This window comes from Paroedura picta, chromosome 13 (assembly GCF_049243985.1).
Source record: "Paroedura picta isolate Pp20150507F chromosome 13, Ppicta_v3.0, whole genome shotgun sequence".
Lineage (NCBI taxonomy): Eukaryota > Metazoa > Chordata > Lepidosauria > Squamata > Gekkonidae > Paroedura > Paroedura picta.
In genome coordinates, this window is record NC_135381.1 from 5,331,667 (window position 1) to 5,353,827 (window position 22,161).

The 22,161-nt window shown below is 45.4% G+C and overlaps 1 protein-coding gene across 2 annotated transcripts; it reads left to right on the plus strand.

The window, feature by feature from the left end:
- Window positions 1-3,581: 3,581 nt before the first annotated feature.
- RAN (RAN, member RAS oncogene family) lies at window positions 3,582-9,796 on the plus strand. 2 transcript variants are annotated; one of them, XM_077307773.1, is made up of 7 exons: window positions 3,582-3,920; window positions 4,706-4,751; window positions 7,059-7,143; window positions 7,578-7,703; window positions 7,966-8,153; window positions 8,927-9,097; window positions 9,379-9,796. In XM_077307773.1, exons 2-7 carry the CDS (start codon window positions 4,713-4,715, stop codon window positions 9,421-9,423), a joined length of 654 nt encoding a protein of 217 aa, XP_077163888.1. In that variant the 5' UTR covers window positions 3,582-3,920; window positions 4,706-4,712; the 3' UTR covers window positions 9,424-9,796. The 2 variants fall into 2 exon arrangements, with proteins under 2 accessions (XP_077163888.1, XP_077163889.1); XM_077307774.1 differs by lacking the exon at window positions 3,582-3,920 and adding an exon at window positions 4,344-4,366.
- Window positions 9,797-22,161: the final 12,365 nt, after the last annotated feature.

A 22,161-nucleotide genomic window follows, 5' to 3' on the forward strand; every position in this document is an offset into this window, starting at 1 on the left:
ATCCAAAGAAGCTGAATGACAGACAGAGTAGGGTTGCCAGCTCTGAGGCTGGGTGCAAGATCTGGGCCCTCCCTACAGGGGTGGCAGTAGTGAGATACATCTGTGCCCTTCCGTTCTCCCTATTAGTGTGTGTTTCAGGGGATTGTTATGTTGGGCATGTATTTTCTGCCGCAGCATCTTTCTGGCTTTTCCTTTTCAGGCTTTGATATTATATTTAAGGGATTTTTAAATGCCTGTTTTAAGGGGTTTTAGCCTAACATTGTAACCTGCCTTGAGCCCTTGAAGAGACGCGGGCAATAAATTTAAATATAAATAAATAAATACCTGGAGATTTTGGGGGTGGAGCCTGAGGGTTGGGGAGGGATTTCAGCTATAGTCCTTAGAGACCTCCAGCCACCACCTGGAGGTTACTATCTCAACAATGGTACACAGTGAAAATACAAAGACCCAAACAAAAATCTATGTATATATAAGGCCAATAATATATTTGTGGATGCTAACTGTATCAATTTATGTATCAAAACCCAAATACAATATCAACACACAAATATAATCAACAATGAATGTACAAGTAAAGTGACGTGTACAAAATACATTTACAAAACTTTTTCTTTTGCTGGCACCGTGCCCAGCTTACAACACACCACTTCACTGGCTAAATGCCTAGCTTGCTAAACAGACATCATGCTTGGAACATCATAATAATAGACTTGCAAATGCTTCACAGGCATTATTAGACTTGCAAATGCTTGATAGACAGGAATTCCAGATATCTCCCTGTTTCACTGCCACCATGTAGCCCACTGAGGTCCCTTCCCTCCTCAGACTGCAGGAGTTTCTCAACCTGGATCTGGCATTCCCTCCATCCCGTGCCGGTGGCCAGTGGGGACCTGCCAATACTGGTTAGTACAGTTCTGTCAGAGGACATTTACTTACGTACCAGCCCTGGAAAATGCTCCGGGAAGAGGGATGGAGTATTGACTTACTTGGGACAGAGAATTATTCAACTTCATGTAAGGGGAGGGGGAAATGGGGGGGACCCACAAAGATTATTGCTTTTGTAGAATAATAGACAACCCCCACAATTCTTGTCCAGTGAATACAGGTGGGGAAGAAGATAACAACAAAGGAAACTGACGGATAATCGTTGGGCCCACTGATAGCAAAGCTTCAGCAAAGGTAATGCAGACAATGCTACGCACATTACTTTCCTGACCTCTAGAGGCGAAATGAAAAATTCCCAGGAGAGGAAAAAAATCCACATCCCTTACTTTCTGTTTACTATGTATTTAATAGGACATTTCATCATCAGCTTTATTACTCAAGCTTTATTGCAACAAAAAATCCCAATACATCTAAATAATGGAATCACGTACGAATTGTAATAAAATGGTGTTTTGTATTAGGTCAGTTCAGTTCCTCTCTCTGTTTGCCTCAGAATTCTGTTGCAAGAAACACAAATAACCGGATTAAAAAGAAATTAATGTTCAAAAACGTCCCCCAAAATTCCCTCCTTATGAGAGGAATCCTCCTTCCCAGTTTCCATGCCTTGCTTTGCTCAGTGGTGGATATTATTTTAGTTTGGAAACTATTTCTTATGGCATTGTTTTCTGTTACTTAGTTTTGGCAGTGAAGCAGTGCATTGAATATATACAGGACAATTAATTTGTAAACTTGCTTGGGGTAAAAGAAAAACCCCAAAACCAATCCAAAATTATGGTACAAGAATTCTCTAATATGAAAGCTTAATACTCCAGTATTAAACTTTGTTGGTCTTAAAATTGCCACTGGACTCCAACTCATCTCCAGGTGACAGAGATCAGTTCTCCTGGAGAAAATGGCTGCTTTAGAAGGTGGCCTCTATTGCATTATACCCCCCCAAGTCCCTCCCTTCCCCAAGCCCCACCCTCTGCAGTCTCCACCCCCAAAATCTCCTGGTATTTCCCAATCTAAAGCTGGCAACTCTAGGTGGCTCCCACTTTGTAGAACAGCCCACCTGAGGGCATCGGGAAGGCTTTCACATTTGTATCATTCGAAAGAATGCACAGAACTGAAATATCCAGGAGAACGCTTTTATAAAGGGATTAGAGCTGTTGTATAGTGGAACAGCTCAGGGGGTTGCTTTTATAGGGGAACAATGATTATTCTGCAATGATTAATCTGGGTATTACCCAGCTTTTACTGAATTATCTTCTTCCTTTCCAGTTGCATTGACATTATAGCACACCTGGTCTTAGGCAGTTTGTTGTTCATGTTACCTTCTAATTCTATTATCCCAGTCTTATTGCGTTGGTTTGTTGGATGACTTATTCTGTACAAATTTGTTTTCCCCCCATGCAACCCACCTTGAGCCTCAGAGAGAAAGTTAGCCTATAAATGATGTATTTATAAAGGAGTTTTAACAGCACACTGACGTTAATAAAAAGGGCAACTGTATATCAATCCACAGTATAAAACAGTTGTTCAGCACATCAATTTTATAAGGGTGATAGGGCTATATTATAAGGGAATGGTTATAAATGGATGAAAATGTCATTAGTTTGGAAGATTAGGAATATTCCTAGATTCAGGTGGGTAGCCTATTGGTCTGAAGCAATGGAACGAAGTTGGAGTCCAGTGGCACCTTTAAGACCAACCAAATTTAATTTTAAGCTTTTGTGTGCATGCACACTTTAATGCTGGCCTTAACCTTTCATGTGCATGCACACTTCACCATATACTTCAATTCTGGGCCTGACTTTTCATGTGCATGCAGACCTCATCATATTTATTTATATTTCTATACTGCCCATTTCTTTGCAGCTCTGGGCGGTTTAATTGTATACTTTAATTGTAGGCATAATCTTTCACGTGCACGTACACTTCACCAATTCTGGGCATAATCTTTCATGGGCATGCAGACCTCAGCTGATACTTTAATTCTGCGCATAATCTTTCCTGTGCAGGCAGGCCTCAGCGGATACAGTTTAAGCAGCGGGGCTATTCAAAATGAGATTTGCCACAGTGGCCCCCTGTTTAAAGTGGGGAAACGTCCACTGACTTTTCCATAACACAGTTAGCCAGCCACACAGGACTCAGAAACCGCCTTATAACAGTCTGGATTTCTATTTTCGCTGCGGCAGCGAAGATCCTGATGCGCCAAGAGGCAGGCTGATTTTTTTAACTTTGGCGAAGAGGGCTCGAGGGGCGCATGCGCCCCGCTTAAGCGCTATTTGTCTTTGGTAAGCGAGCCAAACCAACAGCCACGTTTGGAGCCAGGATCCCTGCTAAGACCCCCGTTGTTTTGCTTTGTCTATCGAGTTCTCAGCAGCGAAAGGCTCCTTCCCCGGAGGCGAATGTTGGGACCAGTGAGGGCGGGCGGGGGGGGAAAAGAAGGAGGCCTTTCCCGCCTTCGCCCTCATTGGCTGCCGCGCGTGGCCGATGGCTGCGCTTTAGGGAAGGCACGACGGTCGGGACAAAGGACGCAGGCGCGCTCTCCTTCCTCCCCCACCCATTCCATTACGTCACAAGAGAGCGAACCAATCCCTGAGCGGCGGGCGGCCGTCGCGCGAGCGCGCCTTCCCGCCCCTCTCCGCAGCGCTCGGCGGGCAGGCGAAGACAGGGCGGGCAGGAGGGTGCGCGTGCGCCCTGCCTCTCCCTGCCTCCCAAGTGGGCGGCTCCCTCTTCCCCGCACGGCCATGCCCGCCCCTTCTCCCCGCGTCACGTGACCCGCGGGAGGCTCCTCCTTCCTTGGCCGCCCGCCTCGGTGTCTTTTTTTTTTGCCCGCGCTGCCGCCGCGTCTGCGTCGTCCGCCTCCTTCCCTTCCTGCCTTCCCTCCTTCCACGGGGGTATTTGAACCGCCGCGCTTCCGCCATCTTCCTTCGCCCAGTTCTCCGAGCGGGAAGTGGGGACTGAGGAGAGCGAGAGAAGCTTCGGGAAAGGTAGGCCGCGCGGGAGCCTTGGGGGGGGGGGGCGGAAAACGCCGCCTCATTCTCTCTCGCGGGCGGCCTCGCGGCATGGAAGGTGCGAGAAAGGGGGGAGGGGAGGAAAAAAAGCACCCCCCCGCTGCCGCCCTTTATTGCCTCATGCGCCCTGGGGGGGGGAGGGGGGAGAAAACGCGTCATCGGCCTTCTATTCTATCCCCCCCATCGCTGTTCTTCATGGCGCTTCCCTTCCCCCCCTCTCCCAGCACGCGGTTGGTTCGTCCCTCCTGGAGCGGCGGTTGGAGGGAGGCCGTTAGGAGAGAGCGCGTGCGCGGGGGCCGCGGCAGCCGAGGGGCGCGCGCCTCGTAGAACGTTGGGGAGGGGGGCGGCGGCGGCGTTGTGCGCAGGCGCGCGGGGAAGGGGAAGCGCCCGTGGGGTCTCGGGGCGGCCGCCGCGTGCGAGGGGTAGGGTGGGGTTTGTAGAGGGGAGGGCGCGGGCGGAAAAAGGGAGGGGCGGAAAGGCCCAATTTTTCTTAATTTTGCCCCCTCCCCAAATGGAGGCTCCTATTCGCGATCCCCAACTGGGGCTGTTTTCCCCTGATTTTCGCTGAGCCATCCGGGGTGGGCGGGAGGAATAGCCGGGCCTGAGCCGCCATTGGCCGCTTCCTTCCTGAGCATTTTTTCTTTCTTTGACCCGGATGAATAGCGAGACACGCGGCTTGTGCCGTGCGGGCCGACGGGATGCCTGAGCAGTTGAATCACGCTGTCCTTTCTCCTTCCCCTCTGCGCTCTCTTTCTTCCTAGACGCAGCATGGCGGCCCCACAAGGAGAACCTCAAGTGCAGTTTAAGGTAAGTAGGAAGGGATGCCGAAGCTCCCTGTTCTCCCCCTCCCTGTTTTAAACTTGTTCCCGCCCTGAAACTGGCACCGAGGAGCGGAATTCAGGCTTTGTTTTCTCCTCGAAGGCTTGCTTGGGGTAGTCTTTCACAATGGATGGTTGAAGCTCACTTTATATTGGTGTAGTCGAAACAGGGCAAGCAGTGGATAATCGTCTGCATCAAAACCAATTTCCAAACCAGCCACTTACCAGGCTAGAAGGGATTTAAAGTCAGTTAGGAGTTGCTGTTTGCTTACCACTGCTGTCCTGGCCATTTCTTGAAAGAACTATGTGGATGGGCACAGTAGCATAAAGAGGGTTTTAAAAAATTCATGGTTATAAGCAAGATGTCTAAAACCTTTCTACACAATGTATACAACACTGGAGTTATCCCAACTTACTCTTTGCATACATTAAGAAAGTATATTTGCTAAGCTTCTGCTTAAGTGTGTCAAGATTTGCAGGTTTCTTTGTTTGAAGTATTTTAAGAGATGTCCCAGTGAGTGGCAGTATATAAATTTAATGCATACATAAATAAGAGAATGATCTATCCATAGGTGTGGCTTGTGTACTAGATACTTTGTGGTGCAAGGTCACTACATGTAATTGGCTCCATACCATTTCTGATTATTTATTGAACAGTGCAAGGAAGGTGCTTATAGAGTCACAGCCTTAGTACAACTACACCTAGCCAGAGCCTACAGGGATAGATACAGAGCCTCTTCAATTCTAGCCTAGTCCTGTGTCACAGTGTATAGCACTGCGTTTTCTACTATCTCCTTTTCATTATTTGAAAATACATAATACACTTGGATCTTATGTATTTTACAAACGTATCCTTGGCCAATGAGGAAGATGGCAGCGCCAAAACATTTGATCTGTGTTGTGAGTTTTAGAGTAGATTTTATAGTGAGTCTGTCATTGAGGCCTTATAGTATTTTAAATAAATATATGTATTTTCATATATTACATTTTCATTTTTCTACATATTGTGCCTATAATATCAGGCTACACCTTGATACTTGATCCTTTTTAGGTTTCTTGATTTTATTACGTGGTAAAACCTTTCTGCTGGAACGTGAACTGTTGACAGTATTTTGGATGAAGGCAGAAAGGGTTCTGATATTACTCTTAGAGAATTCCTTTCTGTCAGTAAGAAGGTGGCTTTTAGTAAATTATAGGTTGTTGCATAGCCTCCAAAACCTTAAAGAAATGTGTCTGGGTTGAAGTTTAGTAGTAAATAGTAAATATGCTTAAGCATTTGCTGGTAGGCAATTCTATTTAGTTGTGAATATGCATACCCTTTAACCATGTCAGAAAGTTAGTTTATAACTAAAAAGCAATTTCTATGCCCTCCTGTTATTTTATACGAAACTCTTCTGTGATAAATTCTTTGAAGAGTGAAGTGTAAGAATTAAGGTGGGTGAGGCAAGGTATCAACTATAATGCTTTCAGGCAGGTAGGCAGGCATGATTATTTCTCCTTGCTTGACTTCAGAAATAATTTGATAATTGCTATTAGGGATTTGACAACTTCTTGACTTGTCAAGCAAGTAATTAAAAATGTGGTGAACTGCAGCTTCACAACTTGAAAAATAAGTACATAATACGTTGCACAGGATTTTTTTTAATTAGGTTTATTGAAGAGTCGAAAGTTTCGAACACCTGCTTTTATTACTAAAACTATTTACCTTGTGTTACACCTTGGATATAACTTACATAAGTTTAACAACTGAGTAAGGAATGTGCTAAATGTACCTTGTAGGTAGCTGCTCAGAAATTAAAACAGCTGTGTGGAAGAAAGCTATGTGTTGATAAAACTTTATTACAGTGATAGCATTCCCTTTTACTGAAAGTGTCGTTTTTATTTGTGTTTTGTCAATCTGAGTTTCGAGATAGCAGCTAAGCTCAGGTTGTTCTTAGTTTCAGATTTGGGGGCTTATAATCAGTTTTTTGGATGTTCTTGTAGACTGCACATACTAGTGAGCCTTGAATCTACTCATACTGTCCATTACTTCCCACAAGCTATGTGATCACACTGTTATCCCACCCTTCCTCCAAGGAGTTCAGGGAGGTGTGTGCCTAGCTGTTATCCATGAAAAAATGCCGTGAAAGTTTGAAAGAAGGAAACAGGTCCAAGATGATGAAATGAAAATTGGCACAAACGATGATCCTTATATTGTGTATTTAAGCTTGATGTAGTTTGTCTTCCTATACTGGAACTGTTTGGCCTTAAACTCACTTTTCATTTGCCGATACAACTCAAAAATGTCTTTCAACAGCTTGTCCTTGTTGGTGATGGTGGTACTGGCAAAACAACATTTGTAAAACGTCACTTGACTGGTGAATTCGAGAAGAAGTATGTAGGTATGTTGAACACATCAACTTCCTTAAATGTAACATTAACGTAACCTGGTTGGTAGTTGTATTTATATTTATTATGGTAATTTCTTTTACAGGTGCTTAGAGCACTGCATCTTTTGGCATGGACCATAATCTGTAGTAATATATAGCTTTGTTCTCTGCTGGTAACTGTTGTTGGGAGAAAGAACAGTAATGGAAACAAGTCTCCCAGGAGAACAAAAATGTTATGGTGGCTTTAGGCAGGGAGCTTCCAGAGGAAATACCACCTTTGTGTACATCTCTTTGTAGGCATGTTAGCAAAGCATCCCAGAGTCAACCAGTTCTAATTAAGCTAGTCACACTTGCTTGATAGATCAGTTGAAATAGTCTTTGGTTGCAGGTTGTTTTCATGTGCTCATTGCATGCAGTATTCTCAGTGTTTATAATCTTCCTTGTAGCTACCCTGGGTGTTGAAGTCCATCCTCTGGTATTCCACACCAACAGAGGTCCTATTAAATTCAACGTATGGGACACAGCTGGGCAAGAGAAGTTTGGAGGTCTTAGAGATGGCTATTATATCCAAGGTAAGTAGAATGAAAACTTGTTTTGATGGATTGACTGTTTGCAAAAAAGGGAGAGAAAAAAGAACCAAGCAGCTTGATGCTTTCCCTAAGGGTTTGTAACTTCTGATGTATTTCAAAAGTGTTTCTGTAAGATTTGTCTCCTTGGGATGATTGCCTCATGCAATCCATGTTGTGGTTCACTGATTAGTATGTCCTGATTTCTGTTAATGCAGAAGTACTGTAGCTCATTTTATAGCATAAACTTTTTTTTTTCATTATTCAGCTCAGTGTGCCATCATAATGTTCGATGTAACATCAAGAGTTACATACAAGAATGTACCTAACTGGCATAGAGATTTGGTACGAGTTTGTGAGAACATCCCTATAGTGTTGTGTGGCAACAAAGTGGACATCAAGGACAGGAAAGTCAAAGCAAAGTCTATTGTCTTCCACAGGAAGAAGAATTTGCAGGTAATAACATTTTCTTTGGCAGAAGCTGTATGTAAATAGAGGGACCAGAAAGTACAGATCTGTCACTTGTCTTGCAAATACTTAACAGGATCTTGTATTCAGTAGATGGCTTCTAATCTTGAATTGCAAAACATTTGTGAAAATGAAGGATGGCAAATCAAACTTAGATGCCTTGTGCTTTGGTAAACTAATTTATTTGGGCATATCACTAGTTCTTGAATTCTGTTATGCGATACAGGGAATACGATACAATATATCTTAAAAGGAAATAATACAAAGCTTTATTGGCAATGAAAGCAGGAATAAGACTTAACCTCTGGGAGAAATTTAGAACATTAAGTCATTCTAGAGGTTTCTAGAGTGCCAAAGACCCATCTACCGTGGCATGTAGTTTGTCATGATTCTGGTGCTTTGTGAATCTAATTGGTTGATTTACACTCTGTACAGAGAAACCAAAAACAATGGAGTTGAGGGCCATGCAGGAGGTACAGCCTGACCTTTCTTTGTTAAACTTGGATGTATACAAAGTTGTTCGCTGGGCTTAATTTCTAGAAACTTCAGATTTGCATAGAAATGCTGGACTGTTCATTTCATAGCGTTTTAAGCCAGTGTTCGTAGGTTTCCCCTCTCCACTATCTCCTGTATTGGTATTTGCATAAATATTACATGCATTTGACAAAATCCTATTTGACACAAGCTTGTGTCCCAAATGTTTTGTGTTCTCTGTCACAAGACATTACACAAAAGGAATGAACCTTGCTCTCTCTCTTTAGTACTATGATATTTCAGCCAAGAGCAACTACAACTTTGAGAAGCCCTTCCTTTGGCTGGCCAGAAAACTAATTGGAGACCCCAACTTGGAATTCGTTGCTATGCCTGCTCTCGCGCCACCAGAGGTTGTCATGGATCCAGCATTGGCAGCACAGTATGAGCAAGACCTACAGGTAAATAGGCCAGCTTGGCGTAATGGTCAAGAGGGGCAGCTTCTAATCTGGGAAGTTGGGTTTGAGTCTCCGCTCCTCCACACGCAGCCAGTTGTGTGACCTTGGGCTCGTCGTACCGCTGTTAAGAGCTGTTCTGACAGCAGTTCTCTCAGAGCTCTTAGCCCCACCTACCTGTCAGGGTTTTCTGTTGGGAGAGGAAGGGAAGGGGATTGTAAGCCGCTTCCTTCAGGTAGTTGGCACAGTATTTAGAGTGGTGCTGACTGCGCCTTTCTCTCTTTCAGATTGCTCAGACCACCGCACTGCCAGATGAGGACGACGACCTGTGAGGGAGTGAAGCTGGAGCCCAGCGTCAGAAGTCTAGTTTTATAGGCAACTGTCCTGTGATGTCAGTGGTGCGGCGTGTTTGCCACTTTATTATCCTAGCTGAGCAGAACATGTGCTTTAATCTTTGGGATGCTGAAAGAGAGAATGGGCTTTGGAGTGAATGTGGCAGTTAATAAAAAAAAAATTCCTTCATTTTGGACCTGCGTATTTAGCTGTTTTGGACTGCGATTTACTCCCTATTTGAGTTTTTCACATCTGACCGCTGCAGTCACATCTCACAGTATTCAGTGGTAAATCTTGTTTGTTACTGTCATTCCCATTCCTTTTTGTTTAGATCATAATAAAAGTTGTATTAAAAATATCCAAGCAAGTGAATCTTAATGAATTAAGACTAATTATTTCAGGGGGTTTCTTTTAAACTGTGGTTTGCTTCACTTTAGAATCTGAACCAACTTTGGGTAGATTGAAGAAGCTGTCGTTAAAGTACTTCTGAGAAGCCTTTGGCTTGACACATTCTGTTTAAATTGCAGTACTTAAAAGGGACTCAAAATGGTCTAAATTCAAGTGGCTGTTCTTATTACAGCGCCAGGCATTGTTCTCAGATTGTTAGCCTTTTCAGAAGGTCATTTTTAAGAATTTTGTGGGATCTGCACTTGAGTGGACAGTTGACACAGCCTTCATTTGGTGAACAGCTTTACTTTCAGATTGCTCATACATTTACCACAGGATGTCTTCTTGGATTCCTGAGTTCACAAATTGATCTTCTATCCAGTATTGGAAATAACAGTTTTTAGTTCTGGACCTCTAAGTAGGGTGAGACTACTACTTTGATGTCTAAGAAGTAATGAGTTTGGGAACAATTAGCAAAGGAAAGATTAAAAATGCATGGCTAAATCTTACTTAAAGGCATTTCAGGAGGTGTATATTACTTGTTTCTGCAATCACTCAAAATGAGACCCCATCCTTTGTCTTTAAATTTACCATGTTACTCAGTTTACGTTAAAGGCATCTAAAGAATAAAAATAGAACTGCAATTAAATATTTGGATGGTGTATTCAGATAAAACGTAAAATTTATAAAATGCCATAGTAATAAACTGAATGGCCTATATAATTTGCTGGTGGAAGTTCTGCGCTGTACTAAGACGGAAATGGGTACTGGGAAGCATCCCAATCCTATTATGCTTAAACTATGCAATGTTTGCTGGGTGTGCATATTTTATAAAGAAATAAGTCATTTAATGTGCTGATGTGCATGCTCGATTGTGCTGTTTCTGCTGATCTCAACCATTGCATACTGCGCTTGTCCATAATTACTTAGAGCTGCCAAATTTTTCTGTACTCCCGAGAAGATCCTCATACCTTAGTATTACCTCGTTTAGTTCGTGCTCCAGAGTACTGGGTATGCCCAAGTTTTACATCGAAGCAGCATAATTGCAACCAATTAGCCGGTTTGAGTGATCTCCTTTTGTGCTAGCCACTGAATTTCAATGTTGCTTTCACTCAGTGGATACAAAATTCTTAAATACTGTTTAATTAGAAGCCAGATCTATTGTATTGAGCTTGAGAAATAAATGAGCTTGTAATTAAAACTAAATTGGCTCCTCTGTTCCAGTGGAGACTTTGTAGGGTCTTGATCAGTAACACGGTTTTAAAACGAACCGAGGTAATACAAGTACAGGTTAACTAGTACAGGTTAGGAAGAAAATGGTAAGCTTTAAAAGTGTAGAAAAACGCTATGCTGATTTCATTATCAAAAGGGAGAAATATGAAACTATACAGTGAAACCTCCATGTGTGGATACCGTCATTGGAATGCCTCTGAAATGTTCTTCTGCTGGCTGGGGGGGAGGGGCAGGGGGATGTCCCTTCCTGAAACTAATCCTTGTCCATTACATCAGTGGTCTTCAACTTATGGAAAGAAGCGTTCAATCTAGTCCTTAATGCAGGGATAGTCAAACTGCGGCCTTCCAGATGTCCCATGAGGAATTGTAGTCCATGGACATCCGGAGGGCCGCAGTTTAACTACCCCTCGCCTTAATGGTTACCATTGGCTTGTGGAATACATTGAGGTTTTTTTCATGTATACATCCAGCTGACTTTAATCCTAGAATAGGGATAGCATCATGGTTGTATACACTCTACAGTCACTGTTGCGGTTCACACACCAAGTTCTCAGGCAAGTAAAAAAAGACCAGCCTTGGAACGCCCTGGATAGCCAGATCTTTGAAGCTTGTATTTGGATGCCACTGGGAGGCAGGCATCTCAGAAAATGCAAAACCACCTCAGAAAATCTCTTCCCTTAAGATCCCAATCACTTGATGGTAACAGTAGTTGACAATGGGTCATTGCTAGGCAGCAGGGGAGCTGTGCTTGTAATTATTTTGGCCTCGACCAAGAGAGCCAGTATAAATATGTGCAGTGTGATTACCCCCTCAAGCATATAAGACATGCAGGATAATCTGTAATATCAAGTAACCAACATAAAATTGTTAATTGCATGCTTGTAGGGATGACTCTCTAGGGCTGAATGTTATGTCCATGGTAAAGGCAGGGCTTTCTGTTGCGCTTTTCATCGGTGATGAGAGCAAGATGGTTGTGCATGGGGGGGGGAGTGAAGAGTTCACACACCCCACCTTGTGGAGTAGCCTTCCCCCCTGTTTTGGCAAGGTATATGTCCTTTTAACTTTTAAAAGACCATTGTTGTGTTGGCCAGTAGCAGTAGAAAAGTATAAGAATCCAGTACCACCTTGAAGACTAAGCTGATCGGTGACAGGATGAACTAATGTGAGTGACTGCTCCTTCAGGTACAAATCATACAAGGGCTGGGACTGGCCTCCTTGCTGAAAACTGCCCCTTTAAAGGGCAGGTATGATGCCAACCCACTGGGGCATGCCCCCTCCTGACTCCCTTAATGGATTCCAGATTCTGTTTTGAGGATGATGTTATGGAATATTCCCAACTCAATACCTGGAATTCCGGGTTGGCAATATCCATATGCCTACAGTCTGGAGAGGCTGTGTAGAGCCTCTGTTTGGCATTCAGAAGGCCCCAGGTGAGTGAAAGACTTACCTGAGACACTGCCAGGCTGAATAGACAACATTGATTTTGGTAAACCAAAGATCTGATTCAGGAGAAGGTGGTTTCGTGTCTTCCGTCTAGGCCCCGTGTGCCCCTCCCTCCCGTGGTTTTTGAAAACTCCCATCTCAGTTACGCTTCCACTCCAGCTTTTCCCCTCTCCCTTTCTAGCTTTGTTCTTACTGCAATGAATAACAGGATCGCAGCCCGGGAAGTCTGTTCTGCCGGTGGAGGGGTAAACTTTCTCGCCGTATTAAGTGGCTTGCTGTATTGCTTGTATAAGCTAGTGGGCTGTCTCAGCTTGCTTCCTCCTGAATCCCTATGGGCAGGGGTAGTCGACCTGTGGTCCTCCAGATGTCCATGCTGGCAGGGGCACATGGGAATTGTAGTCCATGAGCATCTGGAGGACCACAGGTCGACTACCCCTACTGATGGGGATGGCAAAGAGTGAGTCCCTCTTATTTCCTTGGCTACTACTCCATTGGCATTGGATCTTCTCCGAACCGAAAGGAAATAATACTGCTCCTTATGACATGTGTGAAGACATCTGTTTACAACTCCCCTAGCAGTTCAAGTACGAAAAATACTGGGGAATGGGGGGAGAGCCCAAAGCTGTTGCACTATCGTAACCTACGTGGAGCCTTCCAGGTAGATGCAAGGTTGTCTTGGAAACTAGACTGGCAGTATTCTACCCCTTGCCGTAGGTTGGGAGCGGCTTTAAAGTTGCACGGGCTGCCTATGGCCGGCAATGGCTGCATTATTTTTATTTACAGTTGAATTTATAACCTGCCACTCTTGTAACTGGCTCGTGGTGGGTAATGAAATTATGTAAACATTACATGGCTGAGTGGATCTTTTCAGAGCAACCCAAATCTCCATTTAAAAAGAAGGCATGTAGCTCTACCTAGTCCCTTAAAAGAATTAGCAGTATTTAAAGCAATTCCCCTCCCTTTGCAGCTGTGGGTGATGTTCTTTTTTCTAGACCTTCCATGTTGGCAAAGACCTGGTTAAGCCAGGCTGGACCGTCAGATTTACTTTCCCCCCCCCACCTGATTTCTCACTCACGTCCTTTTCACAGGCTCCCAACCTGTTATTCCTTATCTCTTGGCAACTCAACGAAAAATAATGAATACTTTAATGACTTCCCCCATGTGATTAAGATGTAATGGCTTCAGGCTTCAAGCCAAAGAGCATGATAAAGGGAAAGAAAGACCTTGGAAATTCAGCTGGATTAGGATAAGCTAATATTTGGATAGAAGACCTCCAGGGCCTAGCAAGAGCCAACCACGCATTTATCCTTCTGGAGCTTTAGGGGCTGTCCTTACCTTGCATGAGAGGCCAGGCACACGGGACGCTGCCATGCAGAGTCAGACCACTGGCCCATCCAAGTCGGCATTGTCTACTCAGACCGGCAGCGGCTGGCTAGTGTCTCAGGGTCTTTCACATCCTCTGCTGGTAGACTCTTTAACTGAAGATGCCCGGGATTGAACCTGGGATCTTCTGCGTACGATGCCAGTGCTCGGCCACTGCATCCTGGTTTCCAAAGGAAGTCAACCTTGAAACCTGCTGCATCCCAACAGCAGGACCTAATTTTAGAAACACAAAATGTTCTTCTCACAAAACTCTAGACCTTGAGGGCCTCCCATGAAGCTGAAGTAGGTTCAGGGCGGGCTAAGAGGAACACTGCTTGATTTCTTCCTATAGATTATATACTGCCCCTCAGTACGACGTCTCAACCCAGTGGGTGGTTCAAATGTGGAATTTCCTGTCAGAGGATGCGGCGATGGCCTCAGGAATAACCAGCTTTGACAGGGGAGTCGACAGATTCACAGAGAAGTCTTATCAACGGATGGACACAGATGAACCTCAATGTTCAAAGTCTTCAGATCCCTGAACCAGGAGGCAATCTCAGGGGAAGGCCTTGGTTCTTTGACCAGTTGTTGGCCGTCCAGAGGAACTGCCCGGACGCTGTGCAGCAGGATCCTGGACTAGATGGAGGACTCAGGAGGACTCTTCTGATGTTTTTAAACCCAGCGTATTGCTTTAAAGTATTGATTGCACACAGATTTCTCCCCGTCGCGCGCTAAAAGCCCTCGCACTGGGGTAGCATCTGCTGCCAAAATAATATGCTTAAAAAACAAAAATCTAGATGGCCAATCAAGCCCTACTGGGCAAAACCCCACCTATTTCGGGGGGGGGGGAACTTGGTGGGCACCAGGAAAGCTGTCAGGCGTATCAGAGACCCCTGCCTCTAAGGCCAAAAATAGTTTGAAGCAGTCTTTCTTAACCCTGGGCTTTCTCGACCACCTTGGGTTTCCTGAATGGGTGGGAGTCAATTCATTTTAAATATATATTTTTACGCTTCTTCAACATTGATTGGGCGATATTGACCATATATGCTCATGTTGACCCGCCCCCCACTTCCAAAATGGCCAGTGATGGGCCTGGAGGGGGTGGGAAGGGCAGGGCCCCAGGTGGGCGTGTCCACAGCTCTGCCTCCCAACCATATTCTGCACGATCGCACCACTTCCTGGTTTCTCAAAGTCTAAAGTTTTATGTGTTGTTGTTATGTAAACTGCCCTGAGAGTCCGGGGAGGGCGGTATATAAATATAATAAATAAATAAATAAATAAAATAATGGGATTTCTCGATGGTAAAAAAAGTTGGGAAAGGCCAGAGCTGCCAACTCAGAGCAGCTAATGCTGGAATGAATGTAGCTGGTTGTTTTGAAAGCATTGCTCTTCTGTTATGCCTTGCACCGCCCTCTAGAATTATGGATGGAAGATGTCTCTAAGGAAGTATATTCCCAGCATAAGCAGGCCACAGGGTGGTGCTCTAAATCCACGTAAATGCCTTGGCTCCAGCTAACCAAATCCATTTGTTTCTCAGCCATCCTCCGGGTGTAAATCAGTGTTCTGTTGTTCCGACATAGGTACCGAATGACCTACGGTGCTTAAAAATTGTTCTGCCCTTTCTCAAGTGCATTGGGGGGGGGGCGATTCTGAATTTTTCACCTTGCTCTTTCAATCCTAAACTCCTTTTTCAATGTTGCCTTCCCCTTGTGTTGAAAGGATATTGTGATTTTTTTGAAAAATGCCTTTTGCATTGAATCTTTCTTGTAAAATGTATGCTTTCAGGGTTCTTTGCACTGCAAGAAGTTAGCATGGGGTGCATATAAAGACGGGTACGACGCTACAAAGCCAGCAGAAAGCACAGAATGGAATCTCTTCACAAAAATACAGATCTATGTAAAAAGGGGAATGTTTGCTGATCTCAATTCCTGGAACCGGGCCGCATCCTGGGCAGTAGATCTTCTGTGTTGGTTCGTTCCTAACGCTTAATTTAAAACTGGGTAATAAGGTAATGCAAATTCTGTTCCAAACAAATCTACATGGTGACCTGTATTTATGAGCATCTCTGCACTTATTTTAGGGCATGCCTCATTAAAAACAAGCTGAGCTGATTAATCGTATGCAGATTTAATCACGGGAACTTCGAAGGGTATCAATTGACTTTGAAGAAGAAAGGATCTTTGGTTTAGGTTTTAGGAGATGCTTTCTGTGTTATGCCTTTATTGGGACAGGCCAGGGGAGCCTGATTTCATCAGATAATGGAATTTAAGCAGGGTTCAAGCTTCCTAGTATTTGGATGGGAGACCTCTAGGGCAGGGGTAGTCAACCTGTGGTCCTCCAGATGTGCATGGACTGCAATACCCATGAGTCCCTGCCAGCATTTGTTCCCTGTTCTAGGGAACACCAGGGGCAAGACACCTCATCCAGAGGTCCTCCAGTGGAGCCAATATCCTGCAGCAATGAGTTCTGGCAAATGAATCCGAGGTCCTTTTGTCATTCCGTTGCCTGAGCCTGTTGCTAACATTTTGCTAATCTAATCGCATCTCCAGTTGTGCTGCCGAACTCATCTCCGCTGTCATGTGGATTGGGAATCTCGTGATCTTGCCCACGGGAGGTTTGGGGAGGTTGACGGCATCTTGCAATGTGTTCTATTTTAATTAGCGGCTACTCCCCAGTGGTCCTCGCTACATATGTTTGCTGGTAGCTTAACCTATTTGAATTATGGGGGAGAGGTTGCTTCTCTCCTCTAGCTGCTTCTTTTGGTGGTATGTATCGTGTGCAGACTCAAATTAGCTCTCTGCCGTGATTCCCACAGGTCTCAGCTTGAAGGCTGGAATTCTCCCTGGTGTTGGGCAGGAACGGCCGTGCCAAGGGAGCCAAGAGCCGCTGAAAAGATGGCACGACGCCTCAGCTTTGGGAATTCGCTTTGAAGATCTCGAATTCATCTCCCAGATCTCACCGAAAGCTCCAAAAGTGCTGTGATGGCCATTATGAGAATTCTATGTTGATTAAAAACAAGGGAGGGGGGGCCGATAATGCGCTATGCAGATTAGCTGAATCTGCATTGAATATCTCAATGTATCGTGCAGGCCCCGGACCCTCCCGTGAATGCATTAGTTGATGAAAATCACGGTTTGTGCTGCTTTCTTTTTCGCTTGTTCTTCCTCTGGGAAGGCCCAGCGGAACAAGATCAACGGATCCATTTTGTGTATTGTGTAGGCTACTTCGGAAAAGCGTTTCTCTTTCAATTCTTCGAGTTGGGAACAATAGAATTAATGTATAGTGCCGGGCGGGGGTGGGCTGCAGTTTTTATTTTGTATTTTACGGGTGGCTTTCCCCCCACCTCCAAGGGCAGCGGGGAAGCAGGTTCGGGAGGCAGCAGAAATGAACAGGGCGTCCAAATTTCCAGCGCTGCGGCAGAATTGTTTGTCTAATTCTAAACATCTGAAGTTGCTGCTGTGGTGCCAGAGGAGTTAAATGCAGCTAGAAGTGGTGGCGGAGGTTTGGTATGTTCGTTATGGATTAGGAGGGGGGGGGAGGAGCCCAGAATTTTTATCGGTTGATGTCAACCGTGGGTCGGTTCCAAGTGTGTCCTCGCACAAGCACCAGGCACGATCTCCACCGGTTTCCCCTCCAGCTGCCGCGTTTTCCTTCCTTCCTCCTTTCACCTTTCTCGAGATAATCTACACACGTGTATATCGAGGATGGGGGGGAGGCTGGAGAGGGACAAGGCCCGGATGTGCTCCAGGAGGTCATTTTATTCTAGGTATATCAGCTTTCATGCGCATGCATGTACACGAAAGCTTCTACTTAACATGATTGTTTTTACGGTGATTTTTAATTTAATTGCATATTAACAGTGTAGGCTAGGGGTAGTCAAACTGCGGCCCTCCAGATGTCCATGGACTACAATTCCCATGAGCCCCTGCCAGCGTTTGCTTGGCAAGGGCTCCTGGGAATTGTAGTCCATGGACATCTGGAGGGCCGCAGTTTGACTATCCCTGGTAGGCCACCAGCAGAACATCTGTACAGAGCAGGCTTTCTCAGCCAGGGTTTTGTGATGCCCTGGGGTTTCTTGAAGGCCCTGCAAGGCTTTTCCAAATGGGTGATAGTTAATTAATTTTTAATATCTATTTAAAAATCAATTAAACATTTATCGGGTGATATGACCATGTATGGGAGAGGCCTTGAGTGGGCGTGTACACAGCTCTGCACCGTATTCGGCACCCCTTCTGGGGTTTCCTAAAGCCTGAAGAATGTTTCAGGAGTTTCTCAATGGTAAAAAAGTTGAGGAAGGCTGGTCTGGAGGGAACCCAGATGATGTTTATCAAGCTGTCCAGATGTTGATTGGCCACAACCAAATGCCTGGTGGAAAAGCTCCATGTTTCAGGCCCTGCAGTCGGGGCCCTTATCTCCTCCAGGATCCCATTCCACCTAGTCGGGGCTGAAAATGCCCTGGCTCTGGTTGAGGCCAGAAGTATTTATTTTGGGCCAGGGATCACTGAAATATTTGATCTAGATGATCTAAGTGTTCTTTGGGGGGCATGATCAGTCAAGCGCTCCCTCAAATCCGCTCTTCCCTGACCAGGTATGGCCTTAAAGGCCAGTACCAGCACCATAAAGCTTGCTATATCCTTGTCAAGATGCCCTAAGGGCCTTTCAAGGGGAAAGGTAGGATTGTTAGAAGAAATATTCAAGGCCAGAGGATGCTCCGCCAATGGCCACAAACCGGCTTTATTAGCAGTCATTGGAAGCTGGAAGACTTGAATAATCCCTGTTGGCTGAAATGGACCGTATTGGCACCATACAGGCCTTCTGGGGCCTGCAGGCATGCATGCTCGGAAATGTGATAGATCTGGTTTAAAGGAAGTCACGTAGGGCCGCTCCATTGTGGACCATCAGTCCTCCACGAGAGAACATGTACTTTCCCTCCTTTATGGCCACGGTGGAGTACAAAACACCGTTATGTGGTCGAACCCAACGCTGCCGCACTTGGGATTTATAGATGGAGAGATAAACAGGGCCAATAAACAGCTTTAAAACTCTGTAAAATGGGTTTCCCACAAGCCGGCGAGCCTGCGGAGAAGGCGGCTGGAGCTGGGCAGAGAATAAATGTTTTACGGAGGCTTGCAACACGGAATTATGACGACGATGAAAGCTTTATGGCGTCATTTCATTTAGAGGCAGGAGCACCCGGTTGAGAAGGGGGGGAAAAAACCACAGGCAAGGAGGAGGATGGAGCAGAAGGTGCTAGAGGCTTGGTCTTGAGTTGGGATGCCAACTCCAGGTTGGGAAAGACCTGGCAGTTTTGGGGGTGGAGGCTGAGAAAGGTGGGGTTTTGGGGGAGGGACTTCGATGGGGTGTAATGCCACACAGTCCTTTCTCCAGGTGAGCTGTTACCTGGAGATCAATTGTAATAGGAGAAGATCTCTAGGTGCCAAGGAGAGGTTGGCAACCCGATACATTTGCCTGGTGCCCAATCTGTTCTGTTTAAGACGCCATATGAAAACATTTTTAAAACGCCTTCTTGGGTTTTTTTCCCCTGATTTTTCTTTCTTTCTTTTTTTGTCCCTGCCTGATTATTTAAAGCTGCCGTTTCCTTCTGTTGTTTTATCGATTTTCTAATTCATGGTGTTGATTTTATTGGCTGTTTTCCTGCTGGTTTGATGGCCAGCCTTCCGAGGATTGGTTCTTGTTCTCAGGGCCTCTTGGAGGCTGTTTCGGGAGCACTTATATGAAGAGTGCAGGAGATGGAAGGCTTTCGGTGATGGATTTTGGTCAGCTTCCCCTGATCGAAGGCCTGGTTTACAGGTCGGGGGGGGGGGAAGGACTTGCCAACCTCCAGGTGCAGCCCAGAGATCTCCCGGAATCCTGAATGTCCCTTTGTGCTAAAAACAAACAGACAAAAAATTAGCTAAGCAGAGAGAAGCAGAAGGTTCTGCCATTCTCCCTCTTTTGCTGTGGTACTCCTGTTCTGCTTAGGGGTGCCAGCCTCCAGGTGGTGGCTGGAGGTTTTCCTGGGATTACAACTGATCTCCAGGTATTTGTCAGTTCTGGGTTGGGAGATACCTGGAGACTTTGGGGGAGGGGGTAGAGCTTGGATGGGGAAGAATTTGGGGCAAATTCTCAGTGGAGTATAGTGGTATGGAGTCCACCATCCTAAGCAGCCATTTTCTCCTGGGGAACAGATCTTTGTTGCCTGGAGTTGAGCTGTAAACCTGGGGGATCCCGTGGTCCCACCTGGGGAGTGGCATCCCTGTATCCAGGTCTATAGACCTCCTGAGGGCCAAGCTCGAGGTCTGAGGCAGGACCGTAAGCCTGCAATGTAATTGATCAATGCACAGCAGGATCAGTTGGTTGACCAATGCACAGCAGGATCCATAGGCATTTGGTTTGGCCCCACCCAACTTAAGAGCCTCTTGTGGCGCAGAGTGGTAAGGCAGCAGACATGCAGTCTGAAAGCTCTGCCTATGAGGCTGGGAGTTCGATCCCAGCAGCCGGCTCAAGGTTGACTCAGCCTTCCATCCTTCCGAGGTCGGTCAAATGAGTACCCAGCTTGCTGGGGGGTAAACGGCAATGACTGGGGAAGGCACTGGCAAACCACCCCATACTGAGTCTGCCATGAAAACACTGGAGGGCGTCACCCCAAGGGTCAGACATGACCCGGTGCTTGCACAGGGGATACCTTTACCTTTTACCACCCAACTTGTGTCAGGGGAAGGCCCCGCTGTTACCAGAACAGATTTGTGGGATCCAGCCTAAATACAGGGGGCAGAAGGCAGAGAGGAACTTTCTAGCTAATACTAATGCTTGGCACAGGCCCATAGAATTGGGGCCATTAGCATTTGTGCCTTTGTTATCACCTGTGAAAAACTGGTGGTTTGCAACTCAAATGGGTCAGCTTTAAATTCATGGTTAAGGTTTCTTCTCTCTCCGCTTTAATGATTTCTGATTGTGATTCCTTCCCCCCCTTCCCCCTTTTCTGGATGCGACAGCTAACAGAAATAAAGTGATGTGGTTTTAGTTCCCTTGAGGCTGGTTGCTTAAGCCAGAAAATGAAACATTAGGCAAGCTATAACTCACATCAATTGTGTTTGGATTTTAGGAACCCTTTCTATCCTGGCATCGGCTACATTTTATTCATTAATCATCCCCATTATTTATTTAGATTTGAACTAGGGTTTCTTTCTTTCTTTCTTTCTTTCTTTCTTTCTTTCTTTCTTTCTTTCTTTCTTTCTTTCTTTCTTTCTTTCTTTCTTTCTTTCTTTCTTTCTTTCTTTCTTTCTTTCAAAAGCTGTCGATGATGGGAATATTAGGTCATTAGTAATGAAACTTTAACAGCCAGAAGAAAAAAGGTGTTGGGTGGAATTTCTCTTTCCTCCTTAAATAGTCTGCCTTCAGATGGCTTTGGATGACTTTACCAAGAGGTAACCATGTTGAATCAAAACCCTCTTCAGAATGCCTTCTTACTAATCCCTCTGTCTGTGGCATAAAATATAAATTATGCCCCCCCTCCAGAGCCTTTTTATGGCATCAGTAAACAGATAGTCTCACCCCACCCCACCCTACATACATTGGTGTATTATTCTTTTCCTGGTTTGCTTTTTTGTCTGCTTAAGAAAAATTAGCTAATTTTCTGGCATTGTCAGTACATACGTTTCTTGGAAAGAGTCTGAGGTGAACACAGAGTTCCGAAACCAAAACACGAAGTTTAGCTTAGCAGCTGTATGTTTAACATCAGGGGGGGAAAGACCCTTTCCTATACACTATAGCAGGATTTGGGACCACGTGCCTCAGCCAATCAACACTGACAGGGAGTGGGACCACATGCCTCAGCCAATCAACACTGAGACAGGAAGTGAGACCACAAGCATCAGCCAATCAACACTGAGACAGGAAGTGAGACCACAAGCATCAGCCAATCAACACTGCTCCGTCAGAACAGCTTTATCAGTGCCGTGGCGAGCCCAAGGTCACCCAGCTGGCTGCATGTGGAGGAGGAGCGGGGGATCAAACCCAGCTTGCCGGATTAGAAGTCCGCACTCCTAACCACTCCACCAAGCTGGCTCTCTAGAAACGACTTGAGAGAGACAAGCCTTGGTCAGAAAAGTTATATGGAGTTCTGAAGTTTTGGGGGCCATGCCTGGGAAGGCCCTCTCTTACGTTGCCATGTGCCCAATCTCAGAAGGTGGGTGGGGGGCATCTCAAGCAGGGGCTGTGAAGACGACTGGGACGGTCTGACAGAGTCCCACGGGAGTAGTTTGTCAAGGACTCCGGCCTTAAGACACCTTGAGCTGCTTTCAAGGTCAACG